Below are 23,542 nucleotides of genomic sequence, written 5' to 3'. Positions count from 1 at the left end.
GTTCCCGCTCAGCAACAAGCAATCTGGATAAATCAGGCAATAATTGGCAACAACGCAATCTTGGCAAATTAGTTCCAGGTTGGTGGCAGCACCATCCGTCCACCATGGACTGTGAACGTTGACCTGTTGACCATATCTTTTCCTAATAATCATGCATGTCATGGTCTATGGAAAGTCAATTCTTCGTCCAGTTGTCATTTTTAAGAAGTTGAACAGTTTAACACTAACAGGAAGAATGTCTACTGTGACATCAACAAAAAAGGTGAGACAAAAGTCTGGTCAAAAATACTGACAATATTTACACAAAGTGAATACCATTACCAACAATTACAATTGATGAAACTACCGTTACTACACTAAAGCACTACAAGCTGGATCACTATCACTGACACTGTGTCATTCTTTCAATGAAGCAGATGAGATAGTACAATGTATATTTGTGACATCTATATTCATCCTTTATCTATTTCAGGGTAGATTTGATGGCAAAGTTGCTATTGTCACTGGATCCACTGAAGGCATTGGTTTGGCTGTTGCGAGGCGTCTTGCACAAGATGGTGCCAAGGTGATGATCTGTAGTCGGAAGGAGAAGAAGGTTGAAGCTGCTGTCAAACAACTTGTGGCTGAGAACCTGCTAGTGAGAGGTGTACCATGCCAGGCTGCACTGAAAGAAGACCGGGAAAACCTAGTGGCTGAGACTCTAAAACATTTCGGTGGCATTGATTTCCTCGTGAATAGCGTTGGTGCTAGTCCCTACTTTGGAACAATTATGAACACTCCGGAGAAGGCTTATGACCAGTTATTTGATTTGAATGTTAAGGCTGGCTTTTTCATGTCTCAAGCAGTGCTACCTCACATGGAGAAAAGAGGCGGAGGCAGTATTGTATTTAATTCATCTATAACTGCGTATTCTCCAATGGAGTTAATTGGTGTTTACTCAGTATGCAAGACCACTTTGCTTGGGATGGCCAAGGCAATGGCTCCTGAGCTAGGGAGGTCCAATGTCAGGGTTAACTGTGTTGCACCAGGGATAATAGGGACAAAATTCAGCAAGGCCTTGATTGAAAATGAAGAATTGCAGCAGGAAACAATGAAGACTTTGGCACTTAAAAGAGTGGGTACTCCTGAAGACATAGCAGGTGTTGTTGCATTCCTATGTTCTGATGATGCTGCGTACATAACTGGTGAAACAGTAACTGTGGCTGGTGGAATGCACTCCCATCTTTAAATGCCTACTCCACTCTTCAGAAAATTGTAATTAAATTTGAAATTTCCAATTTGTGTAAATAAGTACGGATTTCAACTACATGTATGCCATTTTCTAGACTAATAAACAGATACATAAATGTAGATGTACCGGTACCTTGTTCATTTCTTTTTACTCCATGTGAAGCTGGTTAAATGGCAGGTGGTAGAACTGTAGGTTCTACACTAATGTGGCCTATTGTCACAACTGGTCTAATATTTAGCACACAAAATATGAAACAACACGATTTTGCCAGAACTGAATGATTTATTAATTAGACAAACATAACAATATATGACAGACCCAAACTGAAGAACTGCGGTTTGGAAGCAGATGAGAATAACAACCTTGTTGATTCCTTCAACCATGCATTGAGGACTGAGCTTATTCAAAAGAACAATGTATTTCAAAGAAGTGAAAATACAATTCCAAATATAAGTCCTGATTCTCAGAAAAAGGAAAGCCACTTTGATAGAAAAATTCATATCTCAATTACAAATGCCAGCATCTTATAGCATCTATACGTCCATTGTATTTCTTGAAATTAACAAAATATATATTTCAAATTAAAACAGCCAACATCAATTGAATATTGTAAAATAATGGCAATACATTTGGGATGAATACTGGTCCCTTCACGAAAAAATAGTCTCTGCAATAAGCATGTAAAATGCATGTATCGCTCTATCACCAGATGTATAAACATGCACGTAAAATGGGCATTTTATCAAATTAGCAAATGTTACACTACTGATGTCTTACATGTACTGGATGATGCCATATCACAACCAAAAAAAGACTGCAATATGATCTGATCAGGCAGTGATTGAAATGCCCCAAGCACTAATAATTCAAATTGGCAGGCATATCGATCAAAGAAGACATATCAATGTACACCCTTGTCGGAAAGTTTATGGACACCAGTTTTTGCACATTTTCTCAAAAACGGCTAATCCTATTGAACCCAAATATTCACCAATGGTGGAGAATCTTCCTGGCTATCGAATGACGTGATAGTTGATATCAGGACCAATTGCATAACAAAGTTATTACATAATTTTGAGAGGCATCTATTTTTCACTTTTTGGTTGATTTTTTTTAAATCGAAGTATAAATCTTGCATCATACAGATAACAATGCTAAGACTTTCTGTGAAGAAAGTATTTGAAAATATCATTTACTTTTCATGATATATCAAAATATCAAAATTTTGAGATTCTGAAAATTTTGAGATTTTTCTGATTTTTCGATATATCCTAGTAGTACCCATGTCCCCTGAATGAATGGTGATTTTTTTCTGATTTTCAACTAAAGGAACATCTTGAAATTATAATATGAAAATTTTCATACTACCAAGTATCCACCTTTTCTCAGCAATATTAGTTGCTAGCTGTGCTAAATTGGTGCCAATCATTATTTGGGTATGACTTCTCAATGATACAGTTGCAAAAAACCCAAAAATATCAAATTATCAAAATATCAAAATTTTGATATTTCGATATATCTCAAAACCGAAATGAGATTTATCCAAATTTTTTTCACAGAAAGTCTTAGCTATGTGCAATATATACTGTAGGTTAATTTGGTTTTGAAAAATTGATTAACAAAAAAGTAAAAAAAAGATCCCTCTCAAAATTATGTAATAACTTTGTTATGCAATTGGTCCTGATATCAACTATCACGTCATTCGATAGCCAAGAAGATTCTCCACCATTGGTGAAAATTTGGGTTCAATAGGATTAGCCGTTTTTGAGAAAATGTGCAAAAACTGGTGTCCATAAACTTTCCGACAAGGGTGTACATGTAGCTTTCACAACAGACACAACAACAGTGTACATTGTACATATATTCAAACTTAAAATCTCACAAGTTATTTTGATCTTGTCAGACAGGTCCACAAGTTTCATATTAGCAAACCTTTCTAAAAGCTATTGGTGGTCATACACTGCTGCTATTGGTTATATCCCAATGAAAACCTTGGGACGCATGTCATAAAAACTTTTCAGTTTGTTCATTCAACATATGATCACTTTGACAATACATTTTTTCTATTCTTTGGTCTTGTATACTACAGTGAAGTCAAAGAAAATTAATGATCAGTTTGAGCTACGATTTGGTTCACCCTGTACAGCACCATCTAAAGATTGTCCAAATGAGACTATAAAATGAGACCATTTTCAGTCATAAAAACATCTTTTAGGCTGGTTAACATAGGATTCATATTGTCTCCTGTCGCAAGCATGTTCATTCACTGACTCAGGCCTTTAAAACATGACATGACAATACATGAGGGTGAAGACTGATGTTGTGTATCATATGCAGCCCCCTCTTTGGCATAGACATGTTTATTTTGTCATGTCATATGAAAATTGACACATTACAAGTGACAACGTGAACTGTATGCAAACTCAGCCTAACACAAACTGTCACTGTCGCTGCAGCCGGACTTGCACCATGTTTTAGTTTGTTTTCTTGTCCATACTCCGTGCACGAACGGGAGATTGAAGATCTCTCAACAAAGCTGTGATGATCATCATAGCAAGAGTAGCAACAGATAACATGATGAACACACCGGTCCAGTCAATATACTTTGCTATCAGCGTCACTGGGTAGCCACCGAGGACATAGCCACCTGAAAAAACAAATGGAACATTTATTTCTGATGCATGTCTTTCCATAATCGCATTTAAAGAGGATACTCTGGTATGAAGATAAGTTCCAGCAAGAATTCAGAGAGTCATTTACATCATTCTGAGCGTTGCTATAACGTGGGCTGTTCCAGTGAGCTCTGGACCCTGAGGACCAGCCGTTGTGGACATCACACCATAGAGTCACACTCCAAAGTTATACACTTACTGTTGGCTCCCAGTGCTGCTATAGCATGGGCTGTTCCACTGAGCTCTGGAGGGCTGGCCTCTGTGGACATCACACCGTATAGTGTCACCAAAGAGAAAACTCCACCACCAATCATAAAACTGACGAACGTAACAAAAACCTGCAAGAAAAAGACACTGATTTCACACCCTGTCACCCAAACTGACATTGGTCATGTTGTATACATGTACATATATATGAGACCTGTTTCATTAAGGCAAAGAAAGTTCTGAAGGAAAGGGTCTTTCGAGGTTCGCACTACTTTCCAAAGAAGCAACATTATGAGAAGTTGACAGTTCTCTATTACATGTAGGCGAGAAATAGTGTCTTCATTCCCTTCTGTAATAAAAAAGTTCCGTGATGAGCAACTACTGATTTCCTTTGTTCTTTGTTAGCAGTCTAAACAGGAGATCATATTTGCTTACATAATTCGACTCTGAGCTTGTGAAAAATCCCAGCAAAAACAGGAAGACGCCAGTGATAAGAAGAGAGCCGATGACCACCAGCATCCTGGGGCTACCAACATCACTTTTTCGAGACTGAAAAAAAAGACTGTAAACATGTCTTTCAAAAGGTTACTGCAACAAATCGTCCTAGGAGAGATTGATTAAAAGAAACGTGTTCAAAGTGCACGTATTAGTATTGAAAGCTGTGAAGAATCCATGAAGGTATTGAATGAGAAGACACCTCAAATCATACATACCTTCATTAATCTATCAGCAATGTACCCAGTTACAAATGACGCTGTCAATCCACCAGCTTCAAAACTACTGTTGAATGCACTCGCTAGAAAACAAATAAAAAACACTGTTTAACAGTACGAACATGCCTAATTAGGCTTGTAGATTGTAGGACAGAGGTAGCTGGTCGAGACTTTCAGAGCAGAATCTCCAAACGTTTTGGTGATAACACAGTCATTCAGGTGAAGAGAAAGCAGTTAAGAATAGAATTGGGGCACTATTGAGACGAATGCAGATATATCTCCAACCAATTGTTCCCAGGATGACCATGAAAAATACAACACACAATGATAAACTCACCCATGTACTGAGTATGGCCATACTGCTGCATGAGCAGTAATTGTCCCCAGTCATTGCAACTTGCCCGGATCAAGCCTGCCAACATATATCCAGCAGTCAACAGCAGAAGGTAAGGATTCTTCAGAAGATCAAGCCATACAATGGTACCAGTCTCTGAGGGTTTTGTAGGAGCTGGAAAGAATGGTTAAGATAATTACACACCTCAATTTATCAATGCACCCATTCCATCTTTTGGGAGTTGTGCAATATCATACTACTGAAACAACAGGAAATAACACTTCTTTTCAAGTTTAAAACATGTACATGTACCTGCCTTTTTTATCATTCTGACTGTCCTCTCCTGAATCCACTGGACCAATGTCTTCATGTCCCGTGGGGAAGTCTGTCAGCCCGACATCCTTTGGTGAACCCCACATGGTGAAGATGAAAACTAACGGGAGGACGACAGTCAGACAGCCTGCAATTGCAAATAAAGATACTTCAGTTACTTTTAATGGATGTGAGAGGTTGTGAAGACTAGATATAGCTGCTAAGTGCAAGGACAATTCTAATACTCAATGACTGGATATCAGTATGAGAAAACACCTTTTATGTTCAGTGGCGGCTGAATTAAAAAGGGCCAAGGCTGACCCTTGCACCCTCTGATAATGCTGATCAGAATAAGGACAGGATTACGCTGAAATTTAAGGGTTGGAGACTTAAAAGAATAGACATGGCGTTTTCTGCACAAGATTACGTTCTGAGTCCACGCTCAGAGTCTGCTCTTACCCAATGACTGCACTGATGACACCCAACCCATATGCTGGATCATATAGGAGACAATGATTGGTGCAACACTTCCTCCGAGGTTGGAGGATGATGACAAGATACCCCACCAGGTGGCCAACTGGGATGGAGCATACCACTGAAACAACAAAGGAGCTGTTAATCACAGGATGACACAAAAATAGTGCAAGGTCAAACGGAATTGTTATGGTGGCATTTTGAGAAAGCTGTGGGTCATCCTGATGAGTTGAAACATAAGCCTTACAATACCTTTCTAAGTAGCTTAGCACACGATGGCCAGCTGACTCCCTGAGCAAAGCCATTCAGAAACTGCAAGGCACAATACATTGGCAAGACACCACCATCTGAAACAGAGGATTTTTAACGGTTTTCTTCAACAAAATATACTGCCATGCTACAACCATCCTGAAAGCTAGGATAACAGACGAGAGTGGACTGTCTCAAAAATGGCTGAAATTTGTCAAATGCTACAATTTGACGAAGTCCAAAGTGATACCGACCAGATGATGATACAGGGGCTCTTCACTTACATGGAAAGATAAAAGTAGCAAATCCTGACAACATAAGTCCACTGATAAAGAGTAGCTTTGGGTTGATCTGGTCAGATAGAACTCCACCAATAAGTTTACTTATTGCGTACGCGATCATCAGGCTGCTACTGATTAAACCTGAAATGGAGGAAGATGAGTTTATGCAATGCACTATACCTGCTTAATGTGTACCACTGTACAATATTTTTTTCTTTCTTTTATCACACACACGACATTGTATTTAATTTTATGCAAGTACAAATAAATACATTCATAACTTTTATCTTTGAAAACAAACCCGCTGTCTTCCACTCAAATATTGAAAATCTCGAAAAATGATAGTCACATATATCAGTCACAGCAGAAAAACTACTCAAAAACGAATATCTTTGCATACCTAAATCACTCTTGTCCAATCCTTCGGCTTTCATAAAGGCTGGCATTATGTAACTAAGGGATCTTCTGTTTAGATTATACCCCAAGTATCCAACATACATGGAGAGAAACACAGACATCTGATACTGCCTGATGGTCCAAGACATGGTTACACCAAAAAAAGTTCTCAAGGTGAAATCTCTTCTGATCAGTCGGTCATGAATCTTTAGGGAGTCCTCGTGTAACAATATTGGTTATCGTGCAGTGCGACACGTTTTCACAGAATACAGGGAATACTGAGTCCTGTTAGCTCATCAAATTGATCCTACTGGAGATGTCTTGTACTGAAAAACAGTGATTTTGAGAATGAAATTATGCAAGGATTCCCTAATAATGAGCAAAAACAGCACCTCTAGTAATGGTATCAAAATTTACCGAACATTGATCTTTGAATTGCCCGCTCTGAGAGCCAAGTTCTGTTGTGGTTTCACTTGCGCACAGGAGCGTGAAGTTTAAAAGTCAAAATATTTTTTTACGAATTTGTGCTCGCAGGAAAGAAAGTTTTCTATTTTCGGACACATAAAAAAAAATACATAGGCCTACTAAATGATCACATTCATAATAAATAGTAATAGTTATATGTTTTGGTGGTAGTTTACAGATAAAAGGACAATTGAAGAACGTTATCCATCAACTGGTTTTTGTTGTCTTTATTTGAGTTACTTGGAAAAAGAGGATGTTAACTGCCCAAAATGACGACGCGATGTGAGTTATGGGCAGAGACCTGTATTCATCCACGACATAGAGCTTATCAAAATGTCAAGTTGTGGTAAATACATGGCTGGGATGGACCAAAGTGGAATTAATTCTCAATCTGTGGTTGATTCTTAACCCTTTTGCTGCCAACTTCGCATTTCTGCACAATGACTTTTGTTCCTTTTGCTGCCAACTTCGCATTTTGGCGAAATTTTCCTATGTGGTGAAAATACATTGATTTTTCGTCTGCTAGCGTCGTTTATGGTATATACCTATAGATGGCGTGGTAGAGGAGTTACCACGCTACGTTTCTACTGTACATGTTATATATCGATTTGCTGAGATTTCGGGTGAAAATCACTTCCAAAAGTTCACAAAATGGCGAATCGGATGTCATTATCACAGGTACTCGATGAATTGGATATCATGCATGATTCAAAGAACTGTTTCGAAAGGTACCACACAGTTGTCAATTATTAGAATAGAGTTATCTGACTGCTACATACATTCTATGACAGGACATTTGGCTGAGAAACTTTGAACTTTCATGTTTAGTTGAGAAAACCCTGAATTTTAGCTGTTTTATACCAGTCCCCCTCCATAGGGACCCCTGACCCCCCTATCTACTATTAGTTCTCTGGTAGCACTAAAAAGGAGCTCTAGGGAGTGAAGGTATGTAATTTAGTCCCAACATATCACCATAAGTAGTAATTTTTGGTCTACAAAGTAAATGGCTGATCGTTGAATTTTGAAGAATTTTGCTCGATTTCTGTAAATAACGCATCGGTATTTCTTGGCAATTTTGTTACAAAGCAATACAAATTCAGGGTTTACAAGGTTATGGACTTAGAAAGGAAAGAGTAAAGAAACATGCAGATGCATAAAAATAGTTTTATTAGTTGTATTATTACATTTATTCCAAATTACAGTGGTTTATTCTACAAAATCTTCAATTCTCATTAGTTATTCAAGATGGCGGCATGCAAATTAGGGCGTGACCTACTTTTTAAAAATTTTAATTTGAAGTCCAGGTCATACTGAACAACTTCCATGTGCATTGTTTTGACATATCTCCAATAGTTTTCTCAGGAAAAATATTTAAATTGATCATATCAATTTTTTTCAATTTAACCTGAAATTGCTTGGCACTGAGGACTCAAAAAAAAAAATTTGCTTGGCAGCAAAAGGGTTAATCTACAGAGTCAGGCCATCACAGAAATATGCTTTTTGATAATATATTTAAGAAAATGTGGTCTCACTGGTCAGTTTAGAACTTGTACTTTGACAGGGCCATATCAATGCGCCAGTGACGTTTTGATGGATATGGTGTAAATCTCTTTTTCTCAGGCAATCGGTATTGGAATTTTTTAAAACTTTATTATGCTATTGGCAAAGGGTTCTTCTTGACACATATAAAATTTTGTGCAGATTGATTGGTCCAATGAGTACTTTTTTTACCAAAACCTATGCACAACAATGTACACGTAATGTACACATGTTTTAATAGAGGACTCTGGCCTTATTTTCGGTTTTTTTTTAAAAAACAACATGAGATCTGTATACATGTTTAATAGCGATTTCATTCCTTCCGACGCGGCCGATAAGCTGACGTCTCAGAAGGACATATTGAGAGGGAGGGGGGGGGGGGGTTAAAATGCCCCAGCATGATGCCTGAGCAGAATGGAAATCCCCCTACAAGCAGCCTAACAGCAACTTCGGGGACCAGAGTTAGGCCTGGAAGAATTTCCTAGCCCAGTGTAGAGTCGCAAAACCCTTACTGCTTAGAGCAGCATCCCAATGAAGAGAAGCTGTTTAGGGTAAACAAGACCCGAATCCCTTCAAGCAGTGAGACACTACTTCGGGGAACGAGTGTGTTGGTCCGAGATAGTTGGGCTGGCGATAGTTGGGGTCAGGATACATTTTTAAAAAGTAAAAAATTTCCCATGGTTTACATTTTGGACGTTTGATATTTTTCTTGTAACGATACCTCTTTCATGAAGTATATCAGAGAAGACGTCATTGTAGATATGGCAAAAAAAATTATCATGTATCTAGGTTTGAAAAGTTACATGTCTCAATGAATTAAATGATTCTTTCTGATTTTTGTGCTTTAGACCTGGCCTGATTGTGACCTTCTCATTTCTCTCACCTTGTCTGTTGTCAACACGGTGGAGCAGCCAGGACTGATTCGGCCTGGCTATGACTGTCTCATCTCTCTCACCATGTTGACTACTTGGCAGAGCAGCCGAGACTGATGTGGCCTGGCTGTGACTGTCTCATATCTCTCATTATCCGCTGTCAACACGGTTGAGCAGCCAGGACTGATTCGGCCTGACTGTTACTTGAGCTGGTTATCGGAGTCGTGGACTTCATGAGAGAGCTACTTCGTCGCCATCTTCAGGGCAAGGTAGGAACTGAAAAGACCAAACGGTCTTAAAACAGTTATTTCAGTTTCTTTCTTGCCCTGAAGATGGCGATGGCGTAGTTCTCTCGTAAAGTTCACGAGACTCCGATAACCAGCTCAAAGAGGGGGGATTTGGGCCACGTAGATCTTCATGGTTCGGCGCTGAAGGTGTTAATTTAAGGAAATATTGTGCCACTGGCCAGTTCAGAACTTGCATATGCCTTCCCAAATCAAATTATTGCTTGATGTGAATTTAAACAGTTTTTGTAAATCTCTTGCTGATAAATGATCGAGATTGTAATTCATGCATTGGATTTTGCCACTGCAGGCCACAGCGCATTGTGGTCATCAAGGGTGTTGTTATCCGCCTAATACATTGCACTCCTTCTCCTTTATTGTTATGAGGCAGAAACTAACGAAACTAAAGCTTTATTCTCTATACAAGACGTGTTTATTAACATCTGTTATACTAATCTCTGGCAGTTGAAAGACACATCACAGGACAGGTGCAATTAGCACAAGAAAAACATAATATCACAACTATCATCATTAAAGGACCATCTCTTTTTTCATCATTAAAGGACCATCTCTTTTTGCCACTGCCCTCGAGCAAGAATCTGCAAATGGGGAGATGATCGATTCTTAGCCAAACAAGCATAATACGTTTCTTTTCATTGGCTGATACCTGATCTGATCAGCTGTAATATGAGAGAGCAAGGCACCAATCAGAAACGATCATACACCATTCCCAGTGAACACCGACATTCCTTCAGAGCAATTTCATAGAAAAAGCAAAAAAAACTCACCTGATTAACAATCTACAATTTCACAACCAGAAATCTTGAAACTTAAGTAATTTGAAAAAAAACAACATGAAGCTATTTTTGTGAGGCATATCTTTAGATACCAAAACGGACCAAAATGGTTTCGGTTGCAGCCATTTTGACATGAAGTGGCTTGAGGTAAACAGAAGATGGGGATCAACTGTTGATCAGTGACAGGGTGTATGGTTGGTCCTAGTTCTAGTCTCCACCGGTCGCCTGGGGACCTAAGGTTGCACTGCCACATCATTACCTCCCGGGGCGCAGTTAACAACAGATCCCATTAGGCCAACTGTTACTAGAAATGGGCCACTGCATTGCTGCCCCAATCACAAACGGTGACAGAGGATCCCCTCACACAAATTAGATGAAATCTATACATACATGGTCAACGTGCCAGGATCATAAACTGAATTCCTACTTCCAAGACGACTATATACAACCACAATTAGTCAAACATTATTTACTCACTTCAAGGGGCAGTCCCAGATATGGCGGGACGTACCCCGCGAGGGAAGCAGTCCCAATACAGAGGGACTTATCCAATACTACTTGCCACCTTATATCAAAAGTGGATTACCAGAGTTAATGCCAAGCCGGTAATACTTATAGTAAGCTTACACCTCAAATATACATCCACCAGTTGGTAGATTGTCTTTATTTGATGTGACTGATCTCTATGAAGGAAATCCATGGTAAGTATACATTGGTTTCAGCTTGGCAACAACATCCAATGCTCCTCCTTTGAAATACTCAAGATGACATGCAAAGAAGTGTCCATATACACATAAACTATTCTACAGATTCTGTGGATATTCAAGGAGGTTACATCTGGATACCAATTTCTATTTGACTGTACAAACCACCGATGAATGAAACATCAGGTGAAAATCACAATCATACGAACCAAATTCTAATTCATAGTCTACTAAAAACAACACACTGTAACACGCAAAAAAATTTGGCTTTTCTTTTTGGCGGTTAGTGAAATTTTCCCAAAAAGGTTGAAATTCACAAATTTTTCTTTCATTTTAGTGAATTGGCAAATTCCGTCCGGTTTTTCCACTGAAATTAATTTTCATGATTTTGATTTTGGAAATTTGACTTTATTGGTGAAAATCGACCAGACCAGCATAAATCTGGCTGTTCACAGTAGCCTTCGCAGTCGGATTAGAACACAACTGCACAAGATTTATTATAAAGCTTGAACTTACATTTTAAGACCAATCTCCTGTATGCTCTTTGGAACACAAAATGACTTTTTGTTACATAAAGAGCATTTGTGTTGTACTCAGAACAGGTTTGCATTTAAATAGAGCTGACAAAAAAATGGTGTCAGACACAAAATTGACATATAATCACAACAAAACTTCCACATATCACATGCATTTAGATCATACAATAAGCATAAATATCATTCAATGTTAGATTCGATAACAACCTTTTTTGTGCCCTTCACCGAGAAGACAAGATGTGCAAACACCTCTCAACGAATTAAGCTCAGTAATGAAACCCAAAAGATTTCCAAGTCTATGTTAGATCTGTTACCATGGAAACCAGGAGTTTGTATCACTACCAAAGCCTATGTACAGCAAATTTGAGCACTTTATATTAAATTTACTTTGGGTTTTTTTCAGGTAGGATCAAATATATAACCTTTTGAGGCAGGATGACTGCGTGCGGCAAAACTTCAAGTAATTCTCCAGCTTGCATATTTATGAGCCGTCACTGGACCTTAGAAGGTCATATAAATAACGTGAATCGTGGAAATATACATGATGAATCGCAACAATAATTAAAATATTCATTACATAACTGTACATAAAACCACTTGATGATGAAATTAATTTCCCACAAAAACCAGGATATCATTTGAGTTTTTACCATCTATTTAGAAATATCCTGAGCCTATCGATGTTCATGACACTGGTCTCATTGTTTACAACATGTGAGGCCCAACATGAAATGTACAGCCGCCTGAATACACCGGTGGTTTACCTGAAACAAACATGACCTACACTTGCAGATCAAAACCCCTTTAACTATCCCTTCAATTCTCAACATTAAATTTGTCAGTGCCTGCACAATTGAAATTAACACCCCAAATTGGTAATGAAGTAGGCATGCAAACTGTAGATTATATCATGATCAGATTATAAACCCAACTGTTTCAAAACAAATTTTGACTAGTACGAGCACGGCAAGAAGGTGCCTCTGGTCCCCAGTTGCCATGGTTACGACCTTCATCTACCTAAACATCCTACAAGGTCATATTCATAATTCGTCCAGGATTATGGCCCGGCCTTCTGCAGTAAAACAAACGTACAAGGACACTTCAATGGGTCAAAATTATCGTTACACCAGAATAATGAGCTAATAAAAAGATTGGATATACTGCAGAGTAGCAGAATAATTCACAATGCAAATACAAGATACTGAAATGCCTTCTTTGCCACAAATATTCTTCATTCCATCCTTCCCATTGAATAGCCAACAATAGTCCATTGATATGTTACCAGACGGCAGGCCTCTCCATTTCAGAATGTTCATGACTTCCTCATGCACAGTAGAACTCTTTCGCGGAAATCATTATTGAGTAATCATACAAGAAAATAGGCCAAAGGGAAACCCGGGTGAACAAACCTCATTCAAGATCACTTCCTGATACGCTGAAATCTAGATAGTTGACTTTGGGTTTCTCTGGATTTGAAGTTATCACCAATGAGAGGAAACATTCCATACTTCTCATTCTCAGTAAAGAGCAGAAGCAAAGCAGCCCACGAGTGTGACTCACTCAGCAAGTGGGTATTTCTATGTCTAGAACATGTGGAAACAGGCCTTCTCAGTATTCACAGCATTGGATTATAACATGTACATTCTTGATGTTAAAAGTCCTAAGTGATGTGTGAATAAACGTCACTGACATACTGATATTGATGCTCAATGACCTTTGACCCATCTTTAATAAGTTTCAAGTTGAAATTGATTGTATGAGTCTATGTTACTCCAAGCCTAACTAATGTCATCCCAGTGGAGTGAACCATCTGTCAAATAAGATGTTCGTGAGTTTTCAATGTTGGATACCTCCAACACGATAAAGCTAAATCAATCCATCAGCTGGAAACTACTTCTTGATTAGTAGGACCAGGTTTCATGCGGGCACAACACATTCTGGAACTTCACATACATTCGAGCTATTAAATATCTAATGACTACCATATAAGCTATTGAACTCAATAAGTGTGTACCTTATATACTGGAATGTACCGATAGCGCATATCAATACAGCAATTCATGCCCCCTAGTGGTGACAAGAAGAAATGAAATACAATAAACGCAACACTGTTTAATAAAGCTGATCTGAGACCAGTGTGGTTTGGAGAAAGACCACATCAGTTCCTTTATAAGAGTTAACATGATATTTTGCTAACGACTGGCGCCACCAAAAAGCACAAGCCTTTTGAAGAAAAAAGAACTCCCAAGAAAAAAAAGAAGAAAAAAAGTCCATCTTAGTCTTTTTCGAGACCATTTATAACACTGGCATTTTACAGACTCAAAACGATGACATCTTTTCGAAGAAAGCCTGAGAAGAATTCTACAAAATGCTGACAAAACACTAGCAGTCGTCAAAGACGCCGTAAAAGTTCCGTCCCAAGTCCGTCAAATCCTCACAGACGTTCTGGAGTCCTACTCTCGATATTGGCCGTTACTTATCTGATGACCGTCGTAAAGAAGCTAGACACTTCTTGAATACATTAGAATAAATAGATGACAGTATTCGTTTCGCATCATGTTTGTTGGGAACCTCCATCTACCTGGTATAACCCAGATGGGATGACATCTGTAACATCCAGATGACCCAAGGCCAAGGGACTGTCCCATGTTGAAGACATGAAAAACATCTTTTGGCTCTGTCTTTTCTGCCAGCGGCATGTTACCTTTCAAAACATTCAGTTTTTCAGAAAGTACACTTGGTTTTGAGAAGTACTTCATTTATGCATTACAGAGAAGGGTTTTATTGTCAAGACCTGATGCCTTATAGCGTCAATTCCTCGCATTTGAGTCATTCCCAAAATAGTCATCCCCACAATTCGGCAAGAATTGTCCAAACAGGTTCAACCAGCCCCCAACAAACACAACTTAAAACAAACTTAGAGTCTCCGTAGACCAACACTATTATTGTGCTGATATATGAACGTCATTCGCATCGACACCGTAAGATGTTTGCCGTGTATCCTGGCGCAATCCTGTCGTTTCGGTGGCGTTTGATGCTGGTGGCGGGGGCATGGCGATTGGCTGTGTATTGATTGGTTCTGATGGACTCTCGGCCTCCGGAGTACTGCTGAATTCCTCCTGCAAGACACGGACAATGAGAAAATGTCAGCAAAATAGAATAATTGTAATAAATTATCAGAGAAGGTGAATACGATATAACCAGGCTAACTCGTACCAACACAACAGACAAGTGAATAAACACCTGAAAATATGTCATGGAGTGTTTTAACTTGGGGGGTTACACTTTCCTATCACCTACTTTTTGGATCTTTATAGAAAGGAAGCCTCCCCATTGTTTACATTGCAAGAGTAATGCAAAAAACCCTGATATCTCAATTTGATTTGTGCTGATTGTTGGTCTTCAACCATAATGTCATACATGTGGGCAGTATCACAACTTTACATTATGCAGATAAACCCTTAACCCACCAGCCTCAACCGCCAAGACCAAAGCTGCTTGTAATATAAGCAGAAAATTCAAGCAGAGAGCGTTAATTCACCATACCAGCCTTTAGTTCATGTTTCAAATCTCGCGTGAAACAAAACTTCAGGTCGAAAATATCCATTTTTATTTTCCTTGCTTTGATTGAGATATAGACAGACATTATAGATAGATATAAAAGGTCAAGTTGACTCTATGGTTTTCATTGATAAGATGCTGTTAGTATAGTAAAATAGCTGCAACCTCATAATTGAAAGGCTCCTGGGCCTAGTCACCACAAGGTTCCTAGAAATTTGGCCAAAAATAAACGATAAATCACAGTAGAGAAATTTGAAAATGAAAGGGTTGTTATCAAAAGCAAAGTAGTATGATTTGCAAGGTGAAATATATTATCTTCCCATTAACATTCAGTCATTAACCAACAGGAAAACACCAAATTATTGATGATGTTTTATCAAAATGAAATAAGGAAAAGATAAGACAAAACTTTCATAGCCCGTCAGTTACTCCAGACAACACAACACAGCCATGTCGCTTGTGACAGCTGGTGGAATGGCGTTCCCAAACGTCACAAGCGTCGTGGCTCTGGTGCACTTCTTAACGCATTCGGTCCCGTGTCCACCATTAGGTCGTGCCAGTCATCTGCACCCATGGACACACATATAACATGTCAGCAAGCACCAGCAGGAAAATCAATAGCAGCACCAGTGGCCAATGTGCAGGCAGCAAATTTTTAGTTCGCAGCAAATTTTGAGTGTGATAAAAAGAAGCAGAGAACCGATGACTCGGGCAAGTGGCCTTGACCTTCACATACCTTCCTGTTCTCGCCCTGGGGATTAAATCAAACAAAGGTCAAACAAAGGTCAAACCTAGGTTGAGGTTGGAAGGAGAGAAAAGCTACAGGAACTCTTGATTAACCATTAATGGTGGAAAGAGCACATGCACACACCTTCATCAGCGCCATTTTTGTCACCGCGACCTGCAATCAGGATTGCTTGCGAAAAATGTCATAAGCGGTGGTCGTCGCAGGTGCCATGACAAGAATTGGTGATGACAGCAATCAGTAAATATTATCGAACCCAGCAATTACCAGGTTTACCCACAGACAAGAGTTCTTCTCGCAGCGATTATATTCGCAGATTGCCATGACAAAAATCACTCGTTTGTGCAATGCTCGAGATATTTCCATCATCTGTGATTCTTGGAAAAGGGAACGGAATAGAAACCACATCATTGTTATCGATAAGAATAATATGAAATATACATTATTGTTATCATTCACAATTAACAAATAGGATCAGGAAATGGTCAAAGTGAACTTAAGGAAGGGAGTTTCTTTTTGATATCATAATGTGACAAACATGACAAAGACACAAGAGAGAACAAACCTTGCCTTGCTCTCCACAACTCCATATCAAAAAGTTTGCCATTCTAAGCGACCAACCATGCAATCCTGGCTCTAATTGATTCAGAGTGTTAGACATGTTAGTCAGTTAGTGAAGTGCACCATAACCTTGATTAGATATGATATAAGTGTTACAATAGCTAGATTTTTAAGCCCTCACCCGAATCTAAAGCCTGGCGCTCAGCGATCCAATGGTTAATGAAAATCGTGGGCGCCCGAATTCAGTGTTACACTGACACAGGCAAAATTCCTCATGTGGAATGATGTATTCAAGGTCATCTTGATGGTCATTATCCTGAAGGTCACTGACATCAATTGAAACGTGACCAAATTATTTCATTTTCAATCCCAGCTGAAGGTCACTGCTATGGAAACAATTTCACTCATTTCATTACCATGTCAGAAAGTTTGCCCGTTTCCTGCAACTCCCCATGTTACACTTGCGGCCATGCCTAAAGCTAGCGGACTTACCCCTAATCTTTATACTCATTGTTTGCGCCCATTGGCTCGGTGGTTATAGGGGTGAACTCCCCGTCTTCCTGCTGGGATAGCATTAAATGGTCAGGCAGAGAAGCAAAATAGGGTTGCCCAGAGACCCATGGTAATTTCAGCATCATCATTCATCACAAAATGTGAATGACTTGCCATGACAGTGAGTCCCAACAAAGATTTTCATAGTTTTTAAGCGAATCCTCTACTAGGACTTGGACAGGATCAACTACCCACGGTGTTGTAATGTATGTAGGACTATTTCTTATCTCTTCTGAAAAACTATTCCTTGAAACTAAACACACTGTGGCACAATTTCTATGGAAAGCAACTATAACTACATGAGCAAGCATATGCAGCGTCAACAGCAAGCCAGATTTAGTGAGGGAGGGGCACATCAAAGCAAGTTTCTGGCCAATCATAAGCTGCAATCCTGAGTAGCAGTATCTCACCGACTAGACTCTGAGATCAGTCGATGAGATCCCAGATTAGCTTCATATTCTCATCTGTCACAGTGGTGCCACCAGCGATGCCAATGTTGGGAGTATATTAGTGTTAACGGATGTTATCTGGGGTGGTTTATCACAGATGATCAGCTCTGATTGAAAATCCATCTCAGTCTCGTTCCACTCTATTTGGCCATTGATTCTAGTCATAGTTACAACTTACATATCATGCGTTATTGAACAAGTGTATGCAACACACACGCATGTTTCTGTGATAAGCCAGTGTAATTGCTACCTCTTTGGCCAACAGTGAGAGAGATGGGGAACACTCGTCAGCCATTAAGGCTTCTGGATCGCATTCACAGCAAAGCTACAATTTTCTTCCATCAAACCAGATGAAACGGACAAGGCAAGGATATTTTTTACAGATAGCTGGGTTCAGACTGGGAGGGAAGAGCTAATGGTGGTTGTTTTTTGCATAAGGTAACCATGGTAACAAGCAAACGGTTTGAAACATTATTACAATAATAAAATCCAACATTTCCAGTGCTTATAGAAGTCAAATTGGTTAGGTTCTTGTGGGGGAGGACTTATTCTCCTTCCATGCATTGTAGCCGAACTTGTAGCATGCCCACATGAGGGTATGGGCGACTGGCAAAGCGACATAACTTGTAACTGAGATACATGAATGAAGCAATGTCAGGCTATTGCTCTACACATGGACTGTTGGGAGTTGCAAGGGCTCAACAATGGATGCTGAACATAGCCATCCTTCGCCAAGAAATACAATTCTTGGATCAGGAAATGGCGCTCCCTTCTTTTACACATTGAGCAGAGCATGATGGGAATCTTGTCAGGAGGGTACAGAGCTCGAAGCAGAATGGCAAGTGAGCACTTACTTTCTTGAAGTCAGCACTAGTTGGTTCAGTTGTTATTGGGGAGCCCTCCCCATCATCCTAGGAGAGCAAGGTCAAGGTCATAGAAAACGGGTCAAGGTCAAATATTGATTGCTATGAAGCCCAAAGCAAAATCATCAAAGCTTGATTCTATCAAAGACCAAAGTTATTTCAAGCAGATTATATTGGTATTTATTGATGCGAAACTGTAAGGAAGCTGGTTATTTTAACACAAAATTAGCAAAGTTATAAACTCAGGCTTGTATTGTTGTCTATTGAAGAATAATGACATCATCCTCTTCTACATTTTCAAAATAAAGCGAATGTAATGATGTCAGCTGTACATGATGTAGCTGGTGGTTTCAATTATTGTTTGCTTGACAACTCAAAAGTAAATGTGTTTGGAGAAACAGAAGTAGAGGTGAAGTTTCAATCAGTGTGTGCTACTGACTTGGGGTACCATCTATTGCCATTATTGCATTACCATAAATACATCATTCAGGTCTGACCATCAGGGAAGGATAACTTTGACAGGACACAAAGGGGGTTCTAAAATAAAGCGGGGAACAAAATCAAAACTGTTCAATCCTCTTGAAAGCAAACAAGGCCAAAATTCACAATGTCAGCCTTGCCCAATCAGTGAGCTTGAGGGCTTATCTGATTCTATCTCTGGCACCAAGTTCGGTTGCCTGTTTAGATATCAAATCAATCAACATATTTTGCCTCAGTCTCACCAAGATTGGTAGACCGACCATGTGATGCTATCAGTATCATACTTACATGTAAATTAGCATAGTCGCCATCTTCATCTGGTGGCTTTGGTTTACATTTCCCACAACAGAAGTTAAAACAGCAACAGCAACAACAGCACAGGTAACAACCGGTGATCACTCCGCAGAACACAAACAGGGCCTGAAAGAAGAAAAGACGAGTTATTGTGGTGAGTCATGAAGAAACAGCTAAAGAGAGATCCTAACTGGTATGTTTGAGGGTTCCCAGGAGGTGCCACTGTCTTTTGAAGGATTCTATGAGCCAGACTTGGTCTCAATGCCTTTGGTTTTAGCGACTCACGATTGGGATTTACAGTATGTTTCTGAATGAATAGAGCGCTGTGTTGTACATTTATCACTGGCAAATTGATGATGCTCCGCGCCCCTTACAATAGGAACCACAGACCTCAGCACAGCAGCAATGCATTACCAATGGCTATACAGAGAAAACTGATCAATACTCAACAGCATACCACACACATGGAATGCAATAGACACAGCGAGGACAAAAATTCTGTGTAGTGTAACTCTTGCACAAGGGGTACCATCAGGACTTGTGATCGGTATGAAAAGAGGCAGCAGGGCTATCAAAAATGCTGAAGACGCTATGCTATTCCAATAAATGCTATTCAAATTTCAAAAGACCAATACCCATTATTCATGAGCAAAAGCTAAAAAAATCATAGAAGGCACAATCATACATTGTATATCAATGATTCTAGGTCATCTTGTCCCAGCGCATGTTGCCAACTGAATGCATTTAGGTGGGGTGTCATCAATTTGGGATTTAAAAGAAACTATCTTGGCATGGTCCCGAGAGTCCAGAGTTGATTGATATCTTACCTTACACCACCCACTTGTAAGCACAAAGTATGTGTTGACATTTTCCTCGCCAAATTGTTCGGCGACGTATAAACCTACGGATCCATAGCGGTCATAGATTCCTCTTTTGGTTGTATCACTGAGAACTGCATTGGCTCTGTTGATTTCTTGAAACTGGAAAAAGTGCCATTAGTTTAGTGGTGTCTGTATCAATGCCATTAGATGCCGAACTTGCAACAGGCTATCAAGAACCCATAAATTGACTTCCCTAATGTAATGAAGCCATTGAAGCTATCAAAACGACTGTGTGGTCAGCTCTTTGAGGGACAGTAGTTGAACTGAGCCAAGTGAGTCATCGCAATTCATATAGTGCTTGCAAATAAACACATCAATCAGGCTGTACCGTAATCATGCAGAAAAACACTTGCTTTGGAAAGAGGAACATGATCTTAATGTTCAGATAGAATCGGGTCTGAGGTTTGAATGGTGGAGACCTTGTAGACAAGCACCAGAACATCCCTCATGCACTGAAAGCCTGAGTAGAATGTCTGACCAGAATGGAGGAGTTGAGGAGGAAGCACATGGCAACACTTACCTTAGATGTAGTCTCAGGGTTGTCTAGATTTTTATCAGGATGATACTTCAGAGCTAACTGCAAAGCAAAAAGATATTGTGACTTTCGTAACCCATAATTTTTCATTTGCATGAATTTCATCTCGATGTATTTTTACATGTAAATCAAAAATTGATGCAAGGAGAGGCAAATTATTTAGATTTCTCCATTGATAAAGTATGAGGAAGAAAACCCCTTACTTATTGTCCATGTACAGTGTTGAATATCCCCCTGGGTGGCCCACTTAACCTCCAAAGGCACTCCAGAATTGTTCATTGAGGAATAAATATTTTGCATGGTTCAAATACTAAACGAAGTACATCGATTGAACTGGAAAAGTGCCTCAGGTTAAACATTGTAAATCTGTTCATTTTTCACTGCTATACATCATAGTCATGACAGAGAGATTCAACTTCACAATACAATGTATAAATTTGCTGCGCAAACCAGAATCTCTGTTAAATTTTGTATAAAACCTGGTTGATCTTTTGATTCTGTATCTCTTTGAAAAAGTGTCAAATACACGAAACGTCGAGAATACGTAGATCGTTGCATGTGTTTTATTCACTATAATAAATTTGCTGTCAAAGTAATTTCAAAAAGAATTTTCTTCTTCAAAATTGAGCATGTCAGGTAGTTTATATATGTGCCAAACATTAGCTATCCAGAGGAAGATATTTGCTCCTTAAATAATGTATAAAACTTCTCATAAACTGGTACCGAGCCTCAAGAGTCTACAGCTGTCGTGCTTCAAGAGAACGAGAAATCCATACTGGCTACCATACATGGACCATAATACATGCTGTGAAGTGGACATGCGATCATGTATGTACTTATGCATTACACTGTTAGTTCAATAATGAATGACTCCAAACAGAGAGCATGACAAGCACACAACCAGGATATGGCCAGTTACACTGCAATCACATACATGTTCATGAAACATCACTTCATTGCTCATTCAGACATCAAGGCAATTGGGTGTCAAACCCACATTTAACTAACTGACAGCGGCAGACAGCACCTAGCTTGGACCTAGGGCTCAAGATGTTCTACCTTCTTATGACTAGAGCACTGGTTTGCCCTTCAGGCATTCTGACATGTAACTTCCATGGCAAAATAGGTTGTAAACTAAAATGTATCAATAAGGACGAAGATATTGACAAATATGACATATTCTCTATGGAACAGTGACAATAGCTCCACCTATCAGGTAAATGGGTAACTTACTTTCCGATATGCCTTTTTGATATCGTCGTGTGTGGCTTCTTTGTTTATTCCTAATGTTTCATAAAGACTTGTCCCTGTTGTGCTGAAAAGACAGAACAAGTTATAAAGTTATATGATTGAATAAATGATCCCAATCTAACAGACGATACTGGTATGAAATAATGTTCCTAGCTAATCCCGCTAATTAGCATTCAGGGGCCTATGGACAAACCAATGCCAGTAGGGCTTGAACCTGGATTATTTTTTTTTGAGATGCGACAAGCTTCAATGTCATCTCTGATAATACCTTCACTCCACCAGACAGGCGGATCGGAGCCTCAGGAGCGTCAGAGCCAACTTCATTAGTCCATATCTGTGGGACCGGTTCTCTCAGTCTTTCCTTAGATATTCACAACCTTTGCTCTCTAAACTGAATAATCCATCAGTCATATAGCTTGTCCTCAATAATCCATCAAGCAAGCTACGGGCCAAGGTAAGCATGCATAATAAAAACACATCTTCACTTTCACTTTTTCAAAGTCCTATCATCAGTATCACTAGACACTATCATCACTGTAATCAGGGCGTTCAGGCTACATTCCTTCCCTTGCTTGTATATCATGATGAGACAATAAATAAGTGACAGAAAATGAATTCATGTTATACCTTGCCTTCATGCAAAGGCTCTAAGAATTTACCCCTTCATTAAACAAATCTGCACATTTTACACTACACTTGTGCAATACATTGTTTGTATATACAGATGTGTATAGCCTAGTGTAGTGTAATGTATTTTTCATTGACTTTTTCCAAGATGACACTGCCACATTTTCCCTCAGAAAAACATATTTTGGACGCAAAGAACGCACCAACAGTCATACTTACGACATAGACCTAGTTCTTTTCGACGTCATGATTGCATCTGAATTTGATCTCTATCCGCGCTTGATATCCAAAATGAAATTATTTGCATGGAAAAAATAAACAGATGCTACAAGGCGGCCATTATGCCGGAAGAGACACGGCCTTCAGCGCCACCTGGACGACGTCCAATCAGTCTGGGAATTTGTCTTTTGTCTTCGTCGCATTATTTTGTCCCAGTTGAAAATTCTTCTCTTCATGAGGAGTACTGAGGAGTTTTGCGTTGATGAGACATTGGGGATTTGAATGTGGAATTATCAGGCCCAAGTCGCAACTAATCCTACTTGGGTTTCCAAAGTCACAACCTAAGACAACTTGTACAGTATTGTCACAATCAAACACAGTCATGGACTTGGTAGTGCCTAGTGGCACCTCATTGACTAAGATCTCCATGGTAGCCTATACTGGATCACTGGATGGTG

The 23,542-nt window shown here is 39.3% G+C and overlaps 3 protein-coding genes across 11 annotated transcripts; 1 reads left to right on the top strand and 2 right to left on the bottom strand.

The window, feature by feature from the left end:
* Positions 1–94: 94 nt before the first annotated feature.
* On the top strand, positions 95–1,397 carry LOC135492279 (dehydrogenase/reductase SDR family member 4-like). Its single transcript, XM_064778643.1, has 2 exons — positions 95–262; positions 473–1,397. Exons 1-2 carry the CDS (start codon positions 152–154, stop codon positions 1,226–1,228), a joined length of 867 nt encoding a protein of 288 aa, XP_064634713.1. The 5' UTR covers positions 95–151; the 3' UTR covers positions 1,229–1,397.
* A 1,651-nt stretch (positions 1,398–3,048) lies between these two features.
* LOC135492845 (glucose-6-phosphate exchanger SLC37A4-like) lies at positions 3,049–7,636 on the bottom strand. 4 transcript variants are annotated; one of them, XM_064779524.1, is made up of 11 exons: positions 7,575–7,636; positions 6,874–7,195; positions 6,477–6,614; positions 6,196–6,290; positions 5,929–6,064; positions 5,474–5,617; positions 5,161–5,331; positions 4,824–4,906; positions 4,546–4,659; positions 4,103–4,241; positions 3,049–3,878 (listed from the first exon to the last, which is right to left on the bottom strand). In XM_064779524.1, the coding sequence occupies exons 2-11, from the start codon at positions 7,016–7,018 to the stop codon at positions 3,706–3,708; spliced, it is 1,338 nt and encodes a 445-aa protein (XP_064635594.1). In that variant the 5' UTR covers positions 7,019–7,195; positions 7,575–7,636; the 3' UTR covers positions 3,049–3,705. The 4 variants fall into 4 exon arrangements, with proteins under 4 accessions (XP_064635594.1, XP_064635592.1, XP_064635593.1 ...); XM_064779522.1 differs by having other exon boundaries at positions 7,287–7,621; XM_064779523.1 differs by having other exon boundaries at positions 7,511–7,621.
* Positions 7,637–10,439: 2,803 nt separating this feature from the next.
* LOC135492036 (dnaJ homolog subfamily C member 5-like) lies at positions 10,440–23,204 on the bottom strand. Of its 6 annotated transcripts, XM_064778126.1 has the most exons (9): positions 23,085–23,204; positions 22,221–22,302; positions 20,973–21,029; positions 20,399–20,551; positions 19,566–19,697; positions 18,789–18,845; positions 17,426–17,496; positions 16,364–16,378; positions 15,068–15,185 (listed from the first exon to the last, which is right to left on the bottom strand). In XM_064778126.1, exons 1-7 carry the CDS (start codon positions 23,111–23,113, stop codon positions 17,428–17,430), a joined length of 579 nt encoding a protein of 192 aa, XP_064634196.1. In that variant the 5' UTR covers positions 23,114–23,204; the 3' UTR covers positions 15,068–15,185; positions 16,364–16,378; positions 17,426–17,427. The 6 variants fall into 6 exon arrangements, with proteins under 6 accessions (XP_064634189.1, XP_064634190.1, XP_064634191.1 ...); XM_064778119.1 differs by lacking the exon at positions 17,426–17,496 and having other exon boundaries at positions 10,440–15,185; XM_064778125.1 differs by lacking the exon at positions 16,364–16,378 and having other exon boundaries at positions 15,046–15,185.
* Between the last annotated feature and the right edge of the window lie 338 nt (positions 23,205–23,542).

The sequence above is a fragment of the Lineus longissimus genome, chromosome 8, assembly GCF_910592395.1.
Source record: "Lineus longissimus chromosome 8, tnLinLong1.2, whole genome shotgun sequence".
Classification (NCBI taxonomy): Eukaryota; Metazoa; Nemertea; class Pilidiophora; order Heteronemertea; family Lineidae; genus Lineus; species Lineus longissimus.
This window is presented reverse-complemented; position numbering and strand designations above follow the sequence as displayed.